Source organism: Danio rerio, chromosome 25, assembly GCF_049306965.1.
Source record: "Danio rerio strain Tuebingen ecotype United States chromosome 25, GRCz12tu, whole genome shotgun sequence".
NCBI lineage: Eukaryota > Metazoa > Chordata > Actinopteri > Cypriniformes > Danionidae > Danio > Danio rerio.
The window spans coordinates 20,437,905-20,454,363 of record NC_133200.1 but is presented as its reverse complement, the minus strand read 5'-3'; the positions used below and the strand labels follow the sequence as shown (position 1 = coordinate 20,454,363).

The window sequence follows — 16,459 nt, the reverse complement described above, 5'->3', positions numbered from 1 at the left end:
AGGGGCTGTTCACACATCAGAGAACCCGGAGGAAACCCACACAGAGACCAAGCAAACTCCACACAGAAATGCCAACTGACCAAGCAAAGGCTTAAATCAGCAACCTTCTTGCTGTAAGTCGAAAGCACTACCTACTGCTCCACTGCGTCACCCAGCACAAAATAATAATAATTAAAAAAAAACAATAGTCCATTTTTCTTTGGATTTTAAAATAAGTGAAAAAGTTTTTGGTATCTAACCATATGTTATAGCCCTAGTAGCAAAGAATTCTGGCCCAGATTTGGCATAAAGCTGGCACAGCAGGCATTCATCCGGCACTGGCATACAGCATGTGGGCCAAACATAGCCCGGGTTTGGCAGAGGTGGCACCGTCTTTAAGGCGGCACACAAGATTTGGGCCAGATGAAAAACGTAGTATTTGGCCCAGATTTAAAAATTTGAAAGTGGGCCATGTGTGTTTGGCCAGTCTTGACCCACATTTAAAATACACTAAAATCATTTTTGAGTAAAGAAAAAAAAAATCTACCAATCAGGTCACTTTGAGAAAAAGCGTGCCCATAGTGTGCCTAAAGCGCATCACTCCATGGGTTTATCAATTTCATTGCAATCGTGACACACCAACCTATCTGGCCTAGTTCAGGCCCAGTTATGAGTTATTAACTGGCTGAGACTTGGCCCAGATATGGTCCGTGTTTGGCCCTTGTCTGGAAGCCAGATTTGGTCCAGTCATGTACCGTAATTCACTGCGGCATGTGGGCCAAGCAAAACCTGATTGTGTGGACCAGAGCTGGGCCAGAGAAATTTAGCTATGTGGGAGTTTTACACTGAAAATAAATGACAGAACAAAAAATAATAAATAAATACATAACAATACGAAAAAATAAAAAAATTGTATTTGTCTAATGTAACTCTAAGCTGAATATTAGAAAACAAAAGTATGAAGTTGATCGGTCCAGATCTTGTCACATGACTCGCTCTTTTTCTTCAACTAGGTGTGCCTGGAAAACATAAGCATGTCACGTCACTTGTGCGCTTCGTGCATGTTGCTGCCAAAATGGCAAACTTTCCAAATAGCGAACTTGCACATAGCTATGCTATGTCATATGATTTTTTTAACTAGGGTCGTGCCATGTGCGCACCATGTGCATGTCACTCCCAATATGCGTGCAAGACAAGAAATAACAAACTTGTGTGCACAAAAGACGCAACATCTGAACATCCATTAGTTAATAGCCTCAGCCATAGTTAATCCAGAGTGCATGGATTATTAGCTTCGGTCTACAAACTTGGAACTTTAAACTAGTGCACAGTTGGCATAACTTTGTTTAGTTGCAGCAGTTTTGTTCCGTGCTGAAATGCAGTGTTGAGAAGTCTTTACGATTAATTAACCATGATGAATTAAAGCGCGGTTAATAGAGAAACCGGTTAATCGCTGCATTTCCACTTGTTCACGCAAAAGACGGGATGTGTGAACGGCCCTTAGTGAACAGCCTCAGCCATAGTTAAAACTTTAAACTAGCACACAGTTGGCATAGCTTTGTTTAACTGCAGCAGTTTTGTTCTGTGCAGTAACGCGATGTTGTGAAGCCTTTACAATTAATTAACAGTGGCGAATTAGTTGGCAGCAGTTAATAGTAAAACTGGTTAATTGTTGCATCCCTACCACTGACAAATCCTTGCCGTACCTCTGATACAAATGTTATTAATAAAAAAATTGAAAAGTGTCACAAAGTCTGAAGCTGATTGGTTGGTTCTTGTGACATGACACCCCGTGTGCAGTGTAGCGTCTCTGCCTGTTTGCATGTTTATGTCACACGTCTCCATTTAAAAAAATGAACTTGAACACACAAAAAACACAATATTTGAATTCCCCTAAACTGATTGGCAGTAATTTGGAACAACAAGAAGTTAAAATGTCAGAGGATTTCAATGTATTTTCACTGTTTGTCATCTTCTTCTGGTCTACTCCCAGAGCTTTGGCAACCAACGTGTCTTACGTCATGCTTCATACATTGAGTCAGAAGTTTGAGAACGTGTAATCAGCAGTCAGTGGAAATCTGAAAATTGAGTTTAAATTTAAAATTGTGATTTTCTTTGTTTTAACACATGGATCTGCTTCATGAGACGTGTTAACCCCTGGTGGTGTATGGGTTATCTTTATGACAGATGTGCGTGTGCTTTTGGAAGCTTTAAAATAAAAGCCACTACCACTATTATACAGCACAGTGTTCACAGCTGACTGTATTCATCTGAAAGAAGATATATATATATATAAAGAGGATGATTTGAGAATAAATTATTTGGTCGTTTTCTTTAAGTTAAAGGTAATTTCACGCTGATTTCAAATAATGAATCAAATTGTGTTTAGAACCCAACCTTATCTGTTTTGGTCTTGTCGTCTTTGAGTATCGTCCAGTGTTGGCCGTCGTCACTGTGAGCCACTTTATAGGCCGATACAAACTGCACATTGCCGAAGTCTTTGGCTCCTTGTGTGATGATTCCTGTGATGCGCTTTGGTCTGAGCAGATCCACCTAAAAACACACAGATCAAAACAACTCAGCAAGAGGCATTACATCAGAAACTGACATTTAGTTACAATCATTTGTTTTAAAGTTCACCCTAAATTTACTCCCTATCACCCTCAAGTGATTCCAAATGTTTATACGTTTCTTTTTTCTGTCGAACACAAAGGAAGATATTTTGAAGAATATTATAAACTGGTAACTATTGACATTCATAGTAGAAAAAACAACACTATGGAAGTCAATGGGTACCGGTTTCTAACATTTTTGAAAAAAACGTCTTTGTGTTAAACATACAAAACAAACTTAAACCGGTTAAACCAGTGAAGGGTGACTATATGATGAGAGAATTTTCAGTTTTGGGTGAACTATCCCTTTAAGAAAGATTCACTATTGGCCTCCAGATGTGTTGTGTGTAAATGATGACATCCCAAAGCAATGCTTTAAAAGATCCAAAGATTGAAAATCAAGGGTGATTCGATTGCGTTCAGCCTTAAAAAGGTCATTCAATGTGTGAATGTGTGACGATCCCAAAGTGACGGCCAAGTTTGAATTAATTTCCTATGCAAACAGTTATGAGCCAGATGACGAATGAAGAAACACTGACTCAGCGTGGACAGAATCCAGGAGATCCTCCTTTCAGGCAACAAAACTCATTCGTTTTAAAGTCAGAGTGATATACAAGTTTAGAAGTTTGAGGTCATGCAGAAATGGACATTTTTATTCATCAATGATACATTAAATGGGCTGTAAGGACATTTATAATGTTGCAAAAGATTTCCATTTGACACAAATGTTGTTCTGTTGAACTTTCTGTTCATTTCAGAATTATTAAAAAACAAATGTGTCATAGATTCAACATGCGCAATCTACTCATTCATCCAAGGCCATTTTTTCACTGCAGATATATATAGATATATATATATATATATATATATATATATATATTAGGGATGTAACGGTATCAGAATTTCACGGTATGGTAATACCTCGGTATGAATGTCACGGTACGGTATTTATTGAATCATTTACAGGAAAAAACAAAACTTATGAAAATACTCCAAAAAATTGCCAAAAGTGTCAATGACATACAAATTAGCCATCTATCTGTAAGCTTTGAAACAGGAACTTCAATTTTAATAACAAAAAAAATATTAAACCATGTAAAAAATAAGGTTTCAATTTAGTATTGTTGAAAACTCATCACATTCAACATTTAATCACACTCAGCCCATCTACCCAGATGAGAGCTCTGCTAGTCGGACTTCTCATCAAGCATCTCCCGCTGGATCTAATCTCACTATATTTATTAAACGGGATATTTCATTTATCTTGTTGTCTTTATCTAACGACATATTCCCTGACTTTGGGCACTGGAATCTATTACTTGTTCTCAGGTAACGTGTTTTGGCTGAGCGCAAAGATAAGTTAATGATTAATGTAACCACGTACATTCTGTATATTGACTGATCGCTTGCCTTTATTTCCTATAATGTATAAACTTATTGTATGTTATACTTTTAAAATGGCCATTATCGATTCTTAAAACTGATACTCAGCAAAAGAGAGGCTGTGTTTCGTATTTTCACTGAAATTGAAAGGAGGCAGTTGTTATCGGCTCCGTTTTGTTATAAATATCCACACAGTGAAGATGACGCTCATATATGCAGCAAGACGCCTCAACATGTCTGCTGTCTAAGTTGCTAATATTAAAATGAAAATAGGCAGTTCCTTAAATCATGTTTACATTTTATTGTTGACAAAGTGAAACAACGAAGCCAGGGTGATGTGAATGAAGTTATAAAGTACACTGTTCCCTTTGAAGATTTACCCGTGTCCTCGGTATAATCTGCTTTTCCATATCAAACTGAGAAGAAGAGACTGCAGCCTTGATCAAACTTGCGAAGTCTGAACTTACACGGAGATAATGCAGGACTGAACTGTGCGTGTTAGGCTACTTAATATTCAGGAAAAGCCCCAATCAGAGAGGCGAATGTCTGCAGCCCCGCTTCCGTTTTCAGATGTCTCCGTTTTCCATCATCCACACTGAGACGGAGCAGCAGCGTTTCAGAATGAAAACGGCTTCTCCAGCGTTTTCGAAACGCTCCTTTTTCGGCGCTCGAGAACTCCGGCGTAGTGTGGACGGTTGGCGTAACCGTAGCAAAACTTATGCGTTTTCAAACTAAAACGCATTAGTGTAAACAGGGCCTTAGAGTTTTCCAGCTCTTTTCATCCCCGGTTCTAGCAGCACACTCCATTTCCGCATTACTGGATCTGTAGCGACAACAGACCGCAAGGGATGATGGTCAAGCATGGGCTGATGGCAATTGTAGTTTTCGCTACCTCCCGTTCGCTTCATTCGCCTGAGCAAATTTTCTCAGAAGACCTATAGTTTTACCGAGTCATGCGACTTCGGTAATATCGAAAAAAATTAATATTGCGGTATGACGGTATTTACAATACCGTTACATCCCTAATATATATATATATATATATATATATATATATATATATATATATATATATATATATATATATATATTTTTTTTTTTTTTTTAATAAATTGCAATGCATTTTGTTAGATTACTCAAGCTTTGGAACTTAATCTAAATATTTATCTAATCTAAGTAGGGTTCTAAGTAGGTTCTAATCTAAGGAGGGTTCTCTACAGAAAAATGACATCTAAAAACTTTTTCTTTCTGATTTTTATGTAGAGCATCAGTTTTCCATGATGCATCATCTTGTTCAGAAGTTTACATCCCTTTTTGTTGTCTTTTGGCGAGTATACAGTAAGTAGTAATTTTTTTTATAAATGAAATTGTAATATATAAAAATGTCTAAATGAAGGTGGCATGGTGGCTCAGTGGTTACCACTGTTGCCTCACAGCAAGAAGGTCGCTGGTTTGAGTCCCGGCTGGGACAATTGGCATTTCTGTGTGGAGTTTGCATGTTCTTCTTATGTTGGCGTGGGTTTCCTCCGGGTTCTCAAGTTTCCCGCCCAGTCCAAAGACATGAGCTGTAAGCGAATTGCATAAGCTAAATTGGCCATAATGTATGAGTGTGTGTGTGGATAAGTGTGTATGGGTGTTATCTTATCTATCATCTATTCATCCATCTATTTGTTCATGTCTAACTTTCATCATCCATACAAACATCCATCTGTTTATCTGTCTATCTACACGTTCATTCATCCCTCACACTATCCATCATCCATCCCTCCCTTTATCCATAATATATTAACATCCTTCCATCTATCTGTTCATCCATCAGTCCATTATTCTAAGAACTATTCACACATCCATCCATCCATCCAACTATCCACACATCTGTCCATACATCTCTTTATCTACTTTCATCCATTCATCCATCATTGTATCTGTTCATCCCTCTATCTACCCATCATCCATCTACAGTAACCATTTATCCATACATCCATCATCTATTCAAACGTCTATTTGTTCATGTCGAACTTTCCATTATCCATACATCTGTTCAACTATCCATCATCCATGCATCTACCCATGCTCATCTTTCCATCACACTATCCATCCCTCCTTACATCCAACCTCTATTATCATCCTTCCATCCGTCGTTTCATTGATCCATCCATTATACTAAAAACCATCCATCCAACTATCTTCACATCTGTCCATCCATTATTTTAGTCATCCATCTTTCCATCCATCCATCCATCCATCCATCTATCCATCCATCCATCCATCCATCATTGTCTTTGTTCATCAGTCTATATATCCATAATCCAATTACAGTATATTTTCATTTATCCATCTGTTCTTCAGTCTATCTATCCATCCAGCCATGCTCATCCTTCCATCACAGTATCCATCATCCATCCCGCCTTCCATCCGTCATCTATCATCATCTTTCCATCAATCTGTGTTTATCATTCCATCAATCCATCCATATACCCACCCACGCACCCATCCATCCATCCATCCATCCATCCATCCATCCATCCATCCATCCATCCATCCATCCATCCATTTTTCCATCTATCTGTACATCCATCGTCTGTCCATATATCCATCTAATAAACCATTTAGAAAAACGTTCCTTGTCATATTAACAGTCATATTTTTCTGGTTCAGAAATCTGAAGCTCTTGCTTGACACCAGTAGCCCTCTCACTTCACATGACCTCTTCAGCTTCAAAATGTATCATTATCTCTAGTTTAGGACACACTTCTGATGTTCTCCATCTCTTTTTACAAGCCTAAAAGTTTTTCGTGTCTCACCTGCAGCCACTCGGAGCGGTTGTTAGTAGCTGCCGTCCAGGCGTTGGTCTTGCCCTGTTTGTCCAGACGGGCGTAATGCGGGTGCCAGGTGAAGGCCTCGATGCCCCAGGTGCGGAAAGCGCTGGACGATGTCATCTGCCGGTCACTGATGAGCCGAGACTTGACGCCGAGCGGCTCGGAGCAACCTGTCGTGTTCAAATACACTGTGAAGTGAGACAGCGGACAAAGGGAAGTGGCAGAGAGATGGATGGGAAGCGTCAGCACAAGCAGCACAAACCACAGCAGTCATGCAGTTGAGAGTGTGTGAAGCGCATGCAGGCGACAGTCGGCGCTGTGTGTGTATGTGAAGCTGCTCAGAGACACATGGAGGAGTGAAGTGGGCAATGCTGTGAATGAGACATTGACATGCGCAACATTATATTAGCTGAAAATTAGAGTTTCACACATATGATCAAGCATAATATATCGGTCATTTTTAATTGATCAATTTCATACTTATTTAATGTTAGTTTTAATAAGAATTTATTAATACAGGAAAATCTTTAATGCATTTAGATAGCATTTTTATAATGCATTATTAATAAAATAATAGTATATATATATATATATATATATATATATATATATATATATATATATATATATATATATATATATATATATATAGATAGATAGATAGATAGATAGATAGATATATAAAGATATACAGGTATAAATATATATATATAAGTATGCATTATTATGAGGTTATTATTGTTATTAGTGTTGTTATTATTTTAGCATCAGTGTATTAGTGTACTAGTTTTATAATATAATATAATATAATATAATATAATATAATATAATATAATATAATATAATATAATATAATATAATATAATATATGTTTTCATTTCATTTTCTTGTCGGCTTAGTCCCTTTTTAATCCGGGGTCGCCACAGTGGAACGAACCACCAACTTATCCAGCAAGTTTTTACGCAGCAGATGCCCTTCCAGCCGCAACCCATCTCTGGGAAACATCCACACACACATTCACACACTACGGACAATTTAGCTTACCCAATTCACCTGTACCGCATGTCTTTGGACTGTGGGGGAAACCGGAGCACCCGGAGGAAGAACATGCAAACTCTGCATAGAAACGCCAACTGAGCCGAGGTTCGAACCAGCGACCTTTTTGCTGTGAGGCGACAGCACTACCTACTGCGCCACTGCCTCGCCCACATAAAATTTGTAATATATTTCATTATAATAATATATAATATAATAATATAAAAGTTTTGCTTCATATTCTCCAATAAAATTGTTACATTTACACTTTTAGGGCTCTATTTTAACGATCTAGGCGCAAAGTCTAAAGCATTAAGGGCTTGTCCAAATCCACTTTTGCTATTTTAAGGACGGAAAAATATGGTTTGCCCCATGGCGCATGGTCTAACAGGGTTGTGCTTATTCTCTTAATAAGTTATGGGTGTGTTTTGAGAATAACGTGTATTAAACCAATCAGAGTCTTAACACATATTCTTCCTAAGAGTCAGCTGTGTCACGCTATGGCGCATTTGCTATTTACATGGCGGACTTTGAAAGTGTAAAAACTGAATGCTTCACTAGAGAGAAAATAGTTAAACAGACCATCTGCAGTGTTAGCATAAAGAATGAGCCAACTCCATTCAACCTCTTTACTTTCTTTTTCTCTTTACTTGTTTACAGTCATGGATAAGGAAACAATGTTGTATGCACTCCACTGAGAACATCCTTTAGCCCAGTGGTTCCCAACCTTTTTCTTTGGGGCCCCCCCACATGAACATATACAAACATTGGAGCCCCCCCCACCATATAAATACACACGCACGCACACACATATGTACTGTGTATATATGTATATACTATGTATGTATATGTATATCTTTTTCTTCGCCTCTGAAGAATCACTGCATTTACGTTTCTCTGCCATTTTTGTTTTGGTTTTGCCTTTACAACACTTTGACTAGCACATTGTGTGAGTGAGCAAAATTTAAATAATTATTTAAAGTTATTTATTTTAATTATTTTTACTATTATGTTGGAATTTTAAGCATGTGTTTAGATTTTTTTTGTACTTAAAAATACATATACTGTATAACAGTAGGGCTGCTCGATTTTGGGAAAAATCATAATCACGATTATTTTGGTCATAATTGTAATCACGATTATTCAAAACGATTATCAGTTGAAGTCAAAATTATTAGCGCTCCTGAGATTTTTTTTTTATAAATATTTCCCAAATAATGTTTAACAGAGCAAGGAATTTTAACAATATTTCCTAAAATATATTTTTTTTCTATTTGTTTTATTTTAGCTAGAATAAAGACAGCTTTAAATATTTTGAAACCAATTTAAGGTCAATATTATTAGCCCCCTTAAGCAATATATATTTTTGATTGTCTGCAGAAGAAACTACGGTTATACAATGACTTGCCTAATTACACTAAGCCTTTGAATTGCACTTTAATCTGAATGCTTGTATTTTGAGAAATATCTAGTAAAATATTATGTGCTGTTATCATAGCAAATATAAAAGAAATCAGTAATTAGAAACGAGATATCAAAACTATTATGTTCAGAAATAAGTTAAAAAAAATATTTCCATGAAACAGAAATTGGGGAGGAAAAGGGTTGCTAATATTCAGGAGGGCTAATAATTCTGACTTCAAGTGTATAAATCGTTGCTTTTGCTTCAAAATGATTTAAAATACAGTTCTAATTTCTAGAAAATGAATCAATGAACAATAATAACAAAGTTTGGACAAAAACTGAGCTATATCCAAACACACATGCTAAGCCCCATATGGCCCAAAACCAGACACGTGAACAAATCTAATCTTGTTTTTATTAAAACAAATAGAAATTTGCATATAATAAATACTACTACTACTAATAAAACATTATACAAAAGCAGATTGTCATGACTAAAGTTCGAGGTGAATAAGGGATGAAGGCAGTGGTTTTTATATTTATGTACAAAATAAAATTTTTGTTAATATTTTAATCCTTTAATGCTTTGTATCATTATCAATTATTTGTTCTGTCATATCAAAGATATTTGCATATTGCTGTACATCCTGTGTGTTTTAAGCAATGTTTTGTGTTTAAGGCACACTACTAACGTGCTCTGGGCTGGAGTTTAGATCAGCTTTCAGCTGATTAATTGCGCAGTCTATTTTAGTTCCTCAAAATAGCAACACATTAAAAATTCATCTTAACACACCTCCTTTCTAGACTGGCATACCCATGAGTCCACAAAATGGCGCAAAGGGATTTGCTATTTAAACAACATGGCACAAAACGGGAAAATTAGGGTTGTGTCGGTCTGAAAATAGCAACACATCGTGCTTGAATAAGTCTTGGGGCTTATTGCACCAGGTGTATGATAGGGCCCATAATGTTTATTTATATCATTATACTTAACAAAAATATATAATTATATAGATGTTATAGTATGATAATAATATAATATAATATAATATAATATAATATAATATAATATAATATAATATAATATAATATAATATAATATAATATAATAAAATCAAGTTCAAGCTCGTTTTTCTGAAATGCTAGCAGAAAGGAAGAACGACATGTACTAAGCACATACCACAGAAATTACCCAGTGTGCTTTTATCATCACTGCATGCAGCTGAAAACTCTGTCACATGCTAAATAAGTCAAATGTCTTTAAGTTTTATGTCTCGGTTTACAAACATCTGACTTTGTGCCTTCACCCAAACACACGGCGGTTTTTGACTTCACCACAAATGAAGAGGAGCAGGAAATGATGACACTTTTCCCCCATGAAACCACAGCAGTTTTACCATATACTACTGGATATGTTTTGTGCTTTAGCTCCTATAAATCTATTCATAAGAATGTAGAACATGCAATGTTGTTGTTGTCATTAGGATTTTACCGTTGAGTTCACAGCCGACCAGCTCCATTCTCAGAGTACAGGCTTTACGGCACACCACAGGAACAATCCGGAGGAACTGAGCAATGATTGGAGGCTCGAACAAATTCGTCTTCGTCCCATCATTGTCCATGTTACCAACAAAAATCTGGAAGACACAATGAATAAATTTTATATTTATTAAATATACTTAAGCAGTGTTATATTATAGCAAGGACGACAAACTTTTCAAATGCCGTTTTGTGGCTTTTTAATTTCCTGTTTACATGTTGTTGTTTTACTAGATTTTAATGTGTACGTATGCATGTCTTGTTGGTGTCTATGTACAGCAGAACCTTTTTTATAAAACTATTTTCTCCTATCGGAGACAATAAATTATACCTTGACCTTAATTTTCCAACTATGAAAATCTATCTTAAAATATGTTTAAAATTATGGAGGCGAAGTGAAATAAACAAACTTTAGAGATTGAAAAAGGAAAATCATTTAGAATCTTTTCCTTCAACTGTAACCAACTAGGCGAAGCAGTGGCACAGTAGGTAGTGCTGTCGCCTCACAGCAAAAAGGTAGCTGGTTCGAGCCTCGGCTCAGTTGGCGTTTCTGTGTGGAGTTTGCATGTTCTCCTTGCGTTCGCGTGGGTTTCCTCCGGGTACTCCGCTTTCCCCCACAGTCCAAAGTACCAACTAAATCCACCCGCAGTTGAAAAAAACATCAGTAGACAGACTGAGGTCTGAGCCAAACAGCAATAAAAATAAAATAAAACTACATATACATCATTTGTATACAATCTTATCATTAGAAATAATTAATTATGTTTATTTCCAAACTTATTAGTGTTTTATGTTGATTTTAGATGTATTAAATCTGTTATTTGTTCTTTTTATATTTACTTTTTTATTATTTACATTTTATTAATTATTTTAGCTAGATTCTTTTTTACTGATTTTTCTATTGGACAAACGTTTAAATGTATCAGTAAATTTTGTTTGTAAAATAAGACAACTCCTAATATAGATAACTATACAATAATAAATAAATATTGTATTTTATTTTTAAAAGAATGATTATTACCATATCTTTGCTCTGGCCCTCAGGTCTGTACATGGTGTAGGTTCGTCCATCCAAACTGGACGCCACCTTGAAGGCTTTGATGAACTCGGCTGTGCCCATGCGACTGGCACCCTGGGTAATGATGCCAGTGAAGCGCATCTTCCTCTGCAGGTTGACCTATTATAAAACCAGATTTAAAATAAGTCTTTCAATAGTTAATTTTTGGAGCCCAAATTTGCATGTTACCAGTAAAGCCCATCATATAATTAGTTTTATAATGTGTATGCGTATAGTTTGTGTGAGTTAAATGTCATAACCAAGATACACCTATGAAAAATTAATATTTAAATTCTCAATTTCTGTGGATGTCCTGGACTTATTGGGTCAAATGTAAATCTTGGTTTTATTCTATAAAGGTCTGCTAACATTTCTTTCAAATATGATTTTTTTCAAAAGAAAAAATAAAGTGTTTAGTGTTTTTAACCAGGTTTTTTTTTACATTTCTAAAGAAAAATATTACTTTTGTGTGGTCTAAAATAAATATAAAATATTGTTTTATGCAGAAAACATTTTTTAATTTATGTATGGATAAAATGTCAAAAGTAGATTGCAGAACAAAGCAAAAATTATGTTTTACTCAAACACATAACTATTAATCATAGTGATTTTTTTCCCAAAGCTCTACATAAATTTGAGGTGTTCAGTCAACTGTATACAAACCAGACCAGGCTGTTTTTTTTACAGTCAGAACAGAAAAACAGGATATGCAACAAGAACTAGCATCAACAAACTACTGAAGACAGCAAAAAAAGTGCTCAAACTGAAAAAAAAACATGTTTACCTCAATCCAGGGGTTTTTGTCATGCGTTGCAGAGGTCCAAGCATTAACAAGTCCCTTGTTATTAAGCCGAGCCAACTCGGGTCCCCATCGCTGCAGTCCCAGAATGCCATAGTACACTGAAGATGCAGAGATCTGAGACTCAGCAATTCCTCCTCCTTCCATTCCCAGCAGAGAGATGCATCCTGGGAAAAAGAAGCAGACATAAGCAGATGCTCGAGAGACAAACAGACTCACAGATGGAGAGACAGTGTGATGAGCATATGTCACAGAAGCGACACAGACATGACTGTAGACAGGATATATGTAGATATTTAATGTTGGTTCACGGCAACACTTTTTGCTGTAAACATTTTCATTAAGAACTGGTTTATGAATAAAAAATAAGAGCTTGTTCTTTGTGAATGTTTAGGAATTTTAGCATGGCTTTGTAATTTGTAAATGTAAAACTACGCAGCTTCAAAACTTAATGAAATAGCATAGCCTTCATCCTGGCCAGTGTAATTTCTTTTGTTTTACAGATCTGTTTTGATGATATTTAAAACCACTTCGTACAGATAATATCATGGTGATCGTTGCCTTTGTCTTACCAAAAGTGGTTTCCTCAGTAATAGACTATCTGTGCAGATTTTTTGAGTGCCACCTGTCAGATTAAGTGCAGTGCTGTCAGATGTTGTTATAAAAAAAACCAGCAAAATCAATCCCTTGAAAAATTCACTCAAAATTAAGTTTAAATCTTGTATTTTGCAAAAAAGACTGAAACCTCTAACCCAGCCCTTAATTTGGCTCTTTATTAATGCCGGAATAACTTAATTAAAAATAGAAGTTAAATGATGAAATGCTTATAATAACTGGACCTGGCAACATGGATGTCCCTCGCAAGCTAGCTCATTCATTTCAGTCTGCAGTGGCAGATCTAGACAAAAATTCCACATAAAATAGATAAAAATTATAAATAAAAGAAAATAGATTTTTTGTGTTTATTAAACTAGTAAAACAATTTTTTTATAGGGACTTTTATTTAACATTTCATTAAATATTTCTTAATAACTGCTGATTCTCACTAATCATTACTAGTCATATATCGTTTTGTTCGGAATTTGAATTATACCACAGACAACCCAAACATCATGGTTTGTGCACACGTGTAGTGTTGCCATGTCTGCTTATTTTAAGGGTCTATAGGCTTACTATTTATAAACCAAATTATGAAGTCAAACCATATTGACTTATAAACCAATCAAGTTATTAAAAGCTATATATATGTTTATGGCAACATAATACTTTTGTTCATTTTCCAATTAAATCATTTTAAACAACAAAGTTATTAATTTTAGGAAAGTTTTAAATTTGACATTTCTTAGTTAGATCCACTGTTGGATGCTGTTGCCATATGGCAACATACTATAAAGTACTTTAAAAAATACATTTTTTCCCAGAGATGGGTTGCGGCTGAAAGGGCATCCACTGCGTAAAAACACGCTGGATAAGTTGGCTGTTCATTCCGCTGTGGCGACCCCAGATTAATAAAGGGACTAAGCCGACAAGAAAAATGAATAAATGAATAAATGAAAATACATGTTTCCAATTGTTTTTTACAGCAATTCAAGTTAGAACATTTTTAAGAAAAGAAAAACAGTCCATTTTTTAAATAGTTTTTCGTAATTATTGTTACATAGTAAAAGGCATTTAATTACTTTACCTAAAAAAAATGAATAAACCTAAATATAAAATAAATACCTAAAAGTGAGTAAACCAGTTGGAACTTAGAACTGTAAAGTTGACTTAATTTTTGTTTATTTATTAAATAATTTTAATGCAATGGGTTTACTTACTGTTTTTATTTAAAAGTAAAGTCAACTAATCACTTTAAAACCAACAGGTCTTTAAAGTCAACAAAGTAAATTCACTTTTTAAATTGGATTTATTATTAGCTGCTGTTTTTTCAACAAATATCTGGCAACATGAATAAGTCAAGGTTTGTATCCCTTTTTCAGTAGTTACTTGCTCCGAGCTTAAGTACCTAAGTGATACACATTTCATTCAAAATATAAAAGAATTCCTCATTAACACTATTTAAAATGATTTGCAACAATATGGCATCTTTTAGTTCCATTTCGCAATGATTTCTTTCAGTGGGCCAAATGCTGCAGAAACTGCTTGTTAATTAAAATGCCAGTCTTTATATTAGGATGTGGTTTGTAAAAGAAGAGAGTTCATGTGTTGTTTTCTTGAACATAAATTATGAGATTTATTCAATGTAAAAAAAAGAAGAAGAAAAATACAAAAGAAAATTTAAGAGGTATTACTATTCCATCAATTCACAATCCCAAAGTTTAGAAGAACATATATGGTCATGTATTGGTACTGGTAACATGAATCCATTAAGCAACCTTATTAAAAGTAACTTTTCATAAAAATTTTTGAATTCTTTTGAAAAATATACCTTTGATTTAATATCTGTCTACAGGCCTGGCAGACATTGAAGTGTTGAAGAGTCAAAACAGGCTCACAGATGGATAAACAGTGTGATAAGTGCATTCACAGGGGAGACACACAGACATCGTGTGCTGAATGAAGTCATCGACTGAAACGCCCAATATGTTATAACTGTGAATGTGCATGTGTTGATGTACTTACGCAGATTGCAGTGTTTTCCTACATAGGGCGAGGGACATTTACAGTTGAAGTCCCCATCAAGATCTTGACAGGTGCCTCCGTTTAGACAGGGCTGACCCGCACAGTCATTCACATCTGAAACAAACAGAAGAGTAATGTAAAGATCAAGTTTTAAAAAGCAAAACAGTTTGGTATGTGAGCTCTAGGTGGCGCTCATTGGTAGCATGCAGCTTCTACAAAGGTCTAAAGTAAAGAACATATACAGTATGTGGGTCAAAAATGAAAAGGGCTTTTCAAGCATCAAAAACAACTTTGTATATACTTAATGGCTGTCCCTATTTTTCAAACCAATAGGTCTTACACACCTGTCAGCAAAAGGTTTTTAGTATGATGAAAATTTTGTCTGCTCATTCATAAATTTGAATTTTATGATTTACAATGAGTGATGATGGATGATTATCTGGCCCATATACTGACATTTTATTTCCACAAGTGAATTATTAAAAGTATGTTATAATTTTTTCTCACATGGCTGCCTGGAATGCTCACTTCTAATTGATCAGTCGCAACATGTTATTCCCAGTTAAATACCTCTAAATAACGCTGGCTCATATGGATGAAAATTTCGAATTACATCCAGATTTATATTATTATCTGTCGATATGCCTGTTGGCCTTTATTCTGCAATTACAACTTCCTGTCAATTTAGTATGATATGAAATTGGATGTCTTGTATTATTAACTAAAGACAAAAGACAATCATACATATATTTAAAATGTTCAAAAAATTATTTATCAAAAAAAATCTACTATCAATAATGTCTTGATGAAAACAGTTCTGATAAAATGTTTTTGTACAAAATTGGTTTGTACATATAATGTCTTGGTCGCAAGTATTATTATATTTTGCATTGCTATTAAAATATTTGTTTAAGTAGCCATTTGGTTGTTGTTATTGTCAATATTATTGTATATAATATTTTTTTTTAATCACACAAAACTCAAAATAAAACAAGAAAAATAAGAGAAAAACTTCCAAAGAAATAATTATATATATATATATATATATATATATATATATATATATATATATATATATATATATATATATATATATATATATATATATATATATATATATATATATATATATATATTTCTTTAAAAATCTAAAATTATAGAAATATTAATATAGATATTTTTTGTTTTGAAATATTTTTTTGCCATACAT

General features: G+C 34.7%; 1 protein-coding gene across 3 annotated transcripts in view; it reads right to left on the bottom strand.

Moving 5' to 3' along the window:
* mfge8b (milk fat globule EGF and factor V/VIII domain containing b) overlaps window positions 1-16,459 on the bottom strand; it is a 54,728-nt gene that overhangs the window by 5,190 nt on the left and 33,079 nt on the right. Inside the window, exons 4-9 of one of the 3 annotated variants that reach the window (XM_005163016.6) lie at window positions 15,250-15,363; window positions 12,613-12,794; window positions 11,793-11,948; window positions 10,725-10,869; window positions 6,779-6,981; window positions 2,377-2,532 (exon numbers count right to left, since the gene is read on the bottom strand). In XM_005163016.6, the coding sequence (XP_005163073.2) occupies window positions 2,377-2,532; window positions 6,779-6,981; window positions 10,725-10,869; window positions 11,793-11,948; window positions 12,613-12,794; window positions 15,250-15,363 (956 nt within the window). 3 annotated transcript variants of the gene reach the window in all.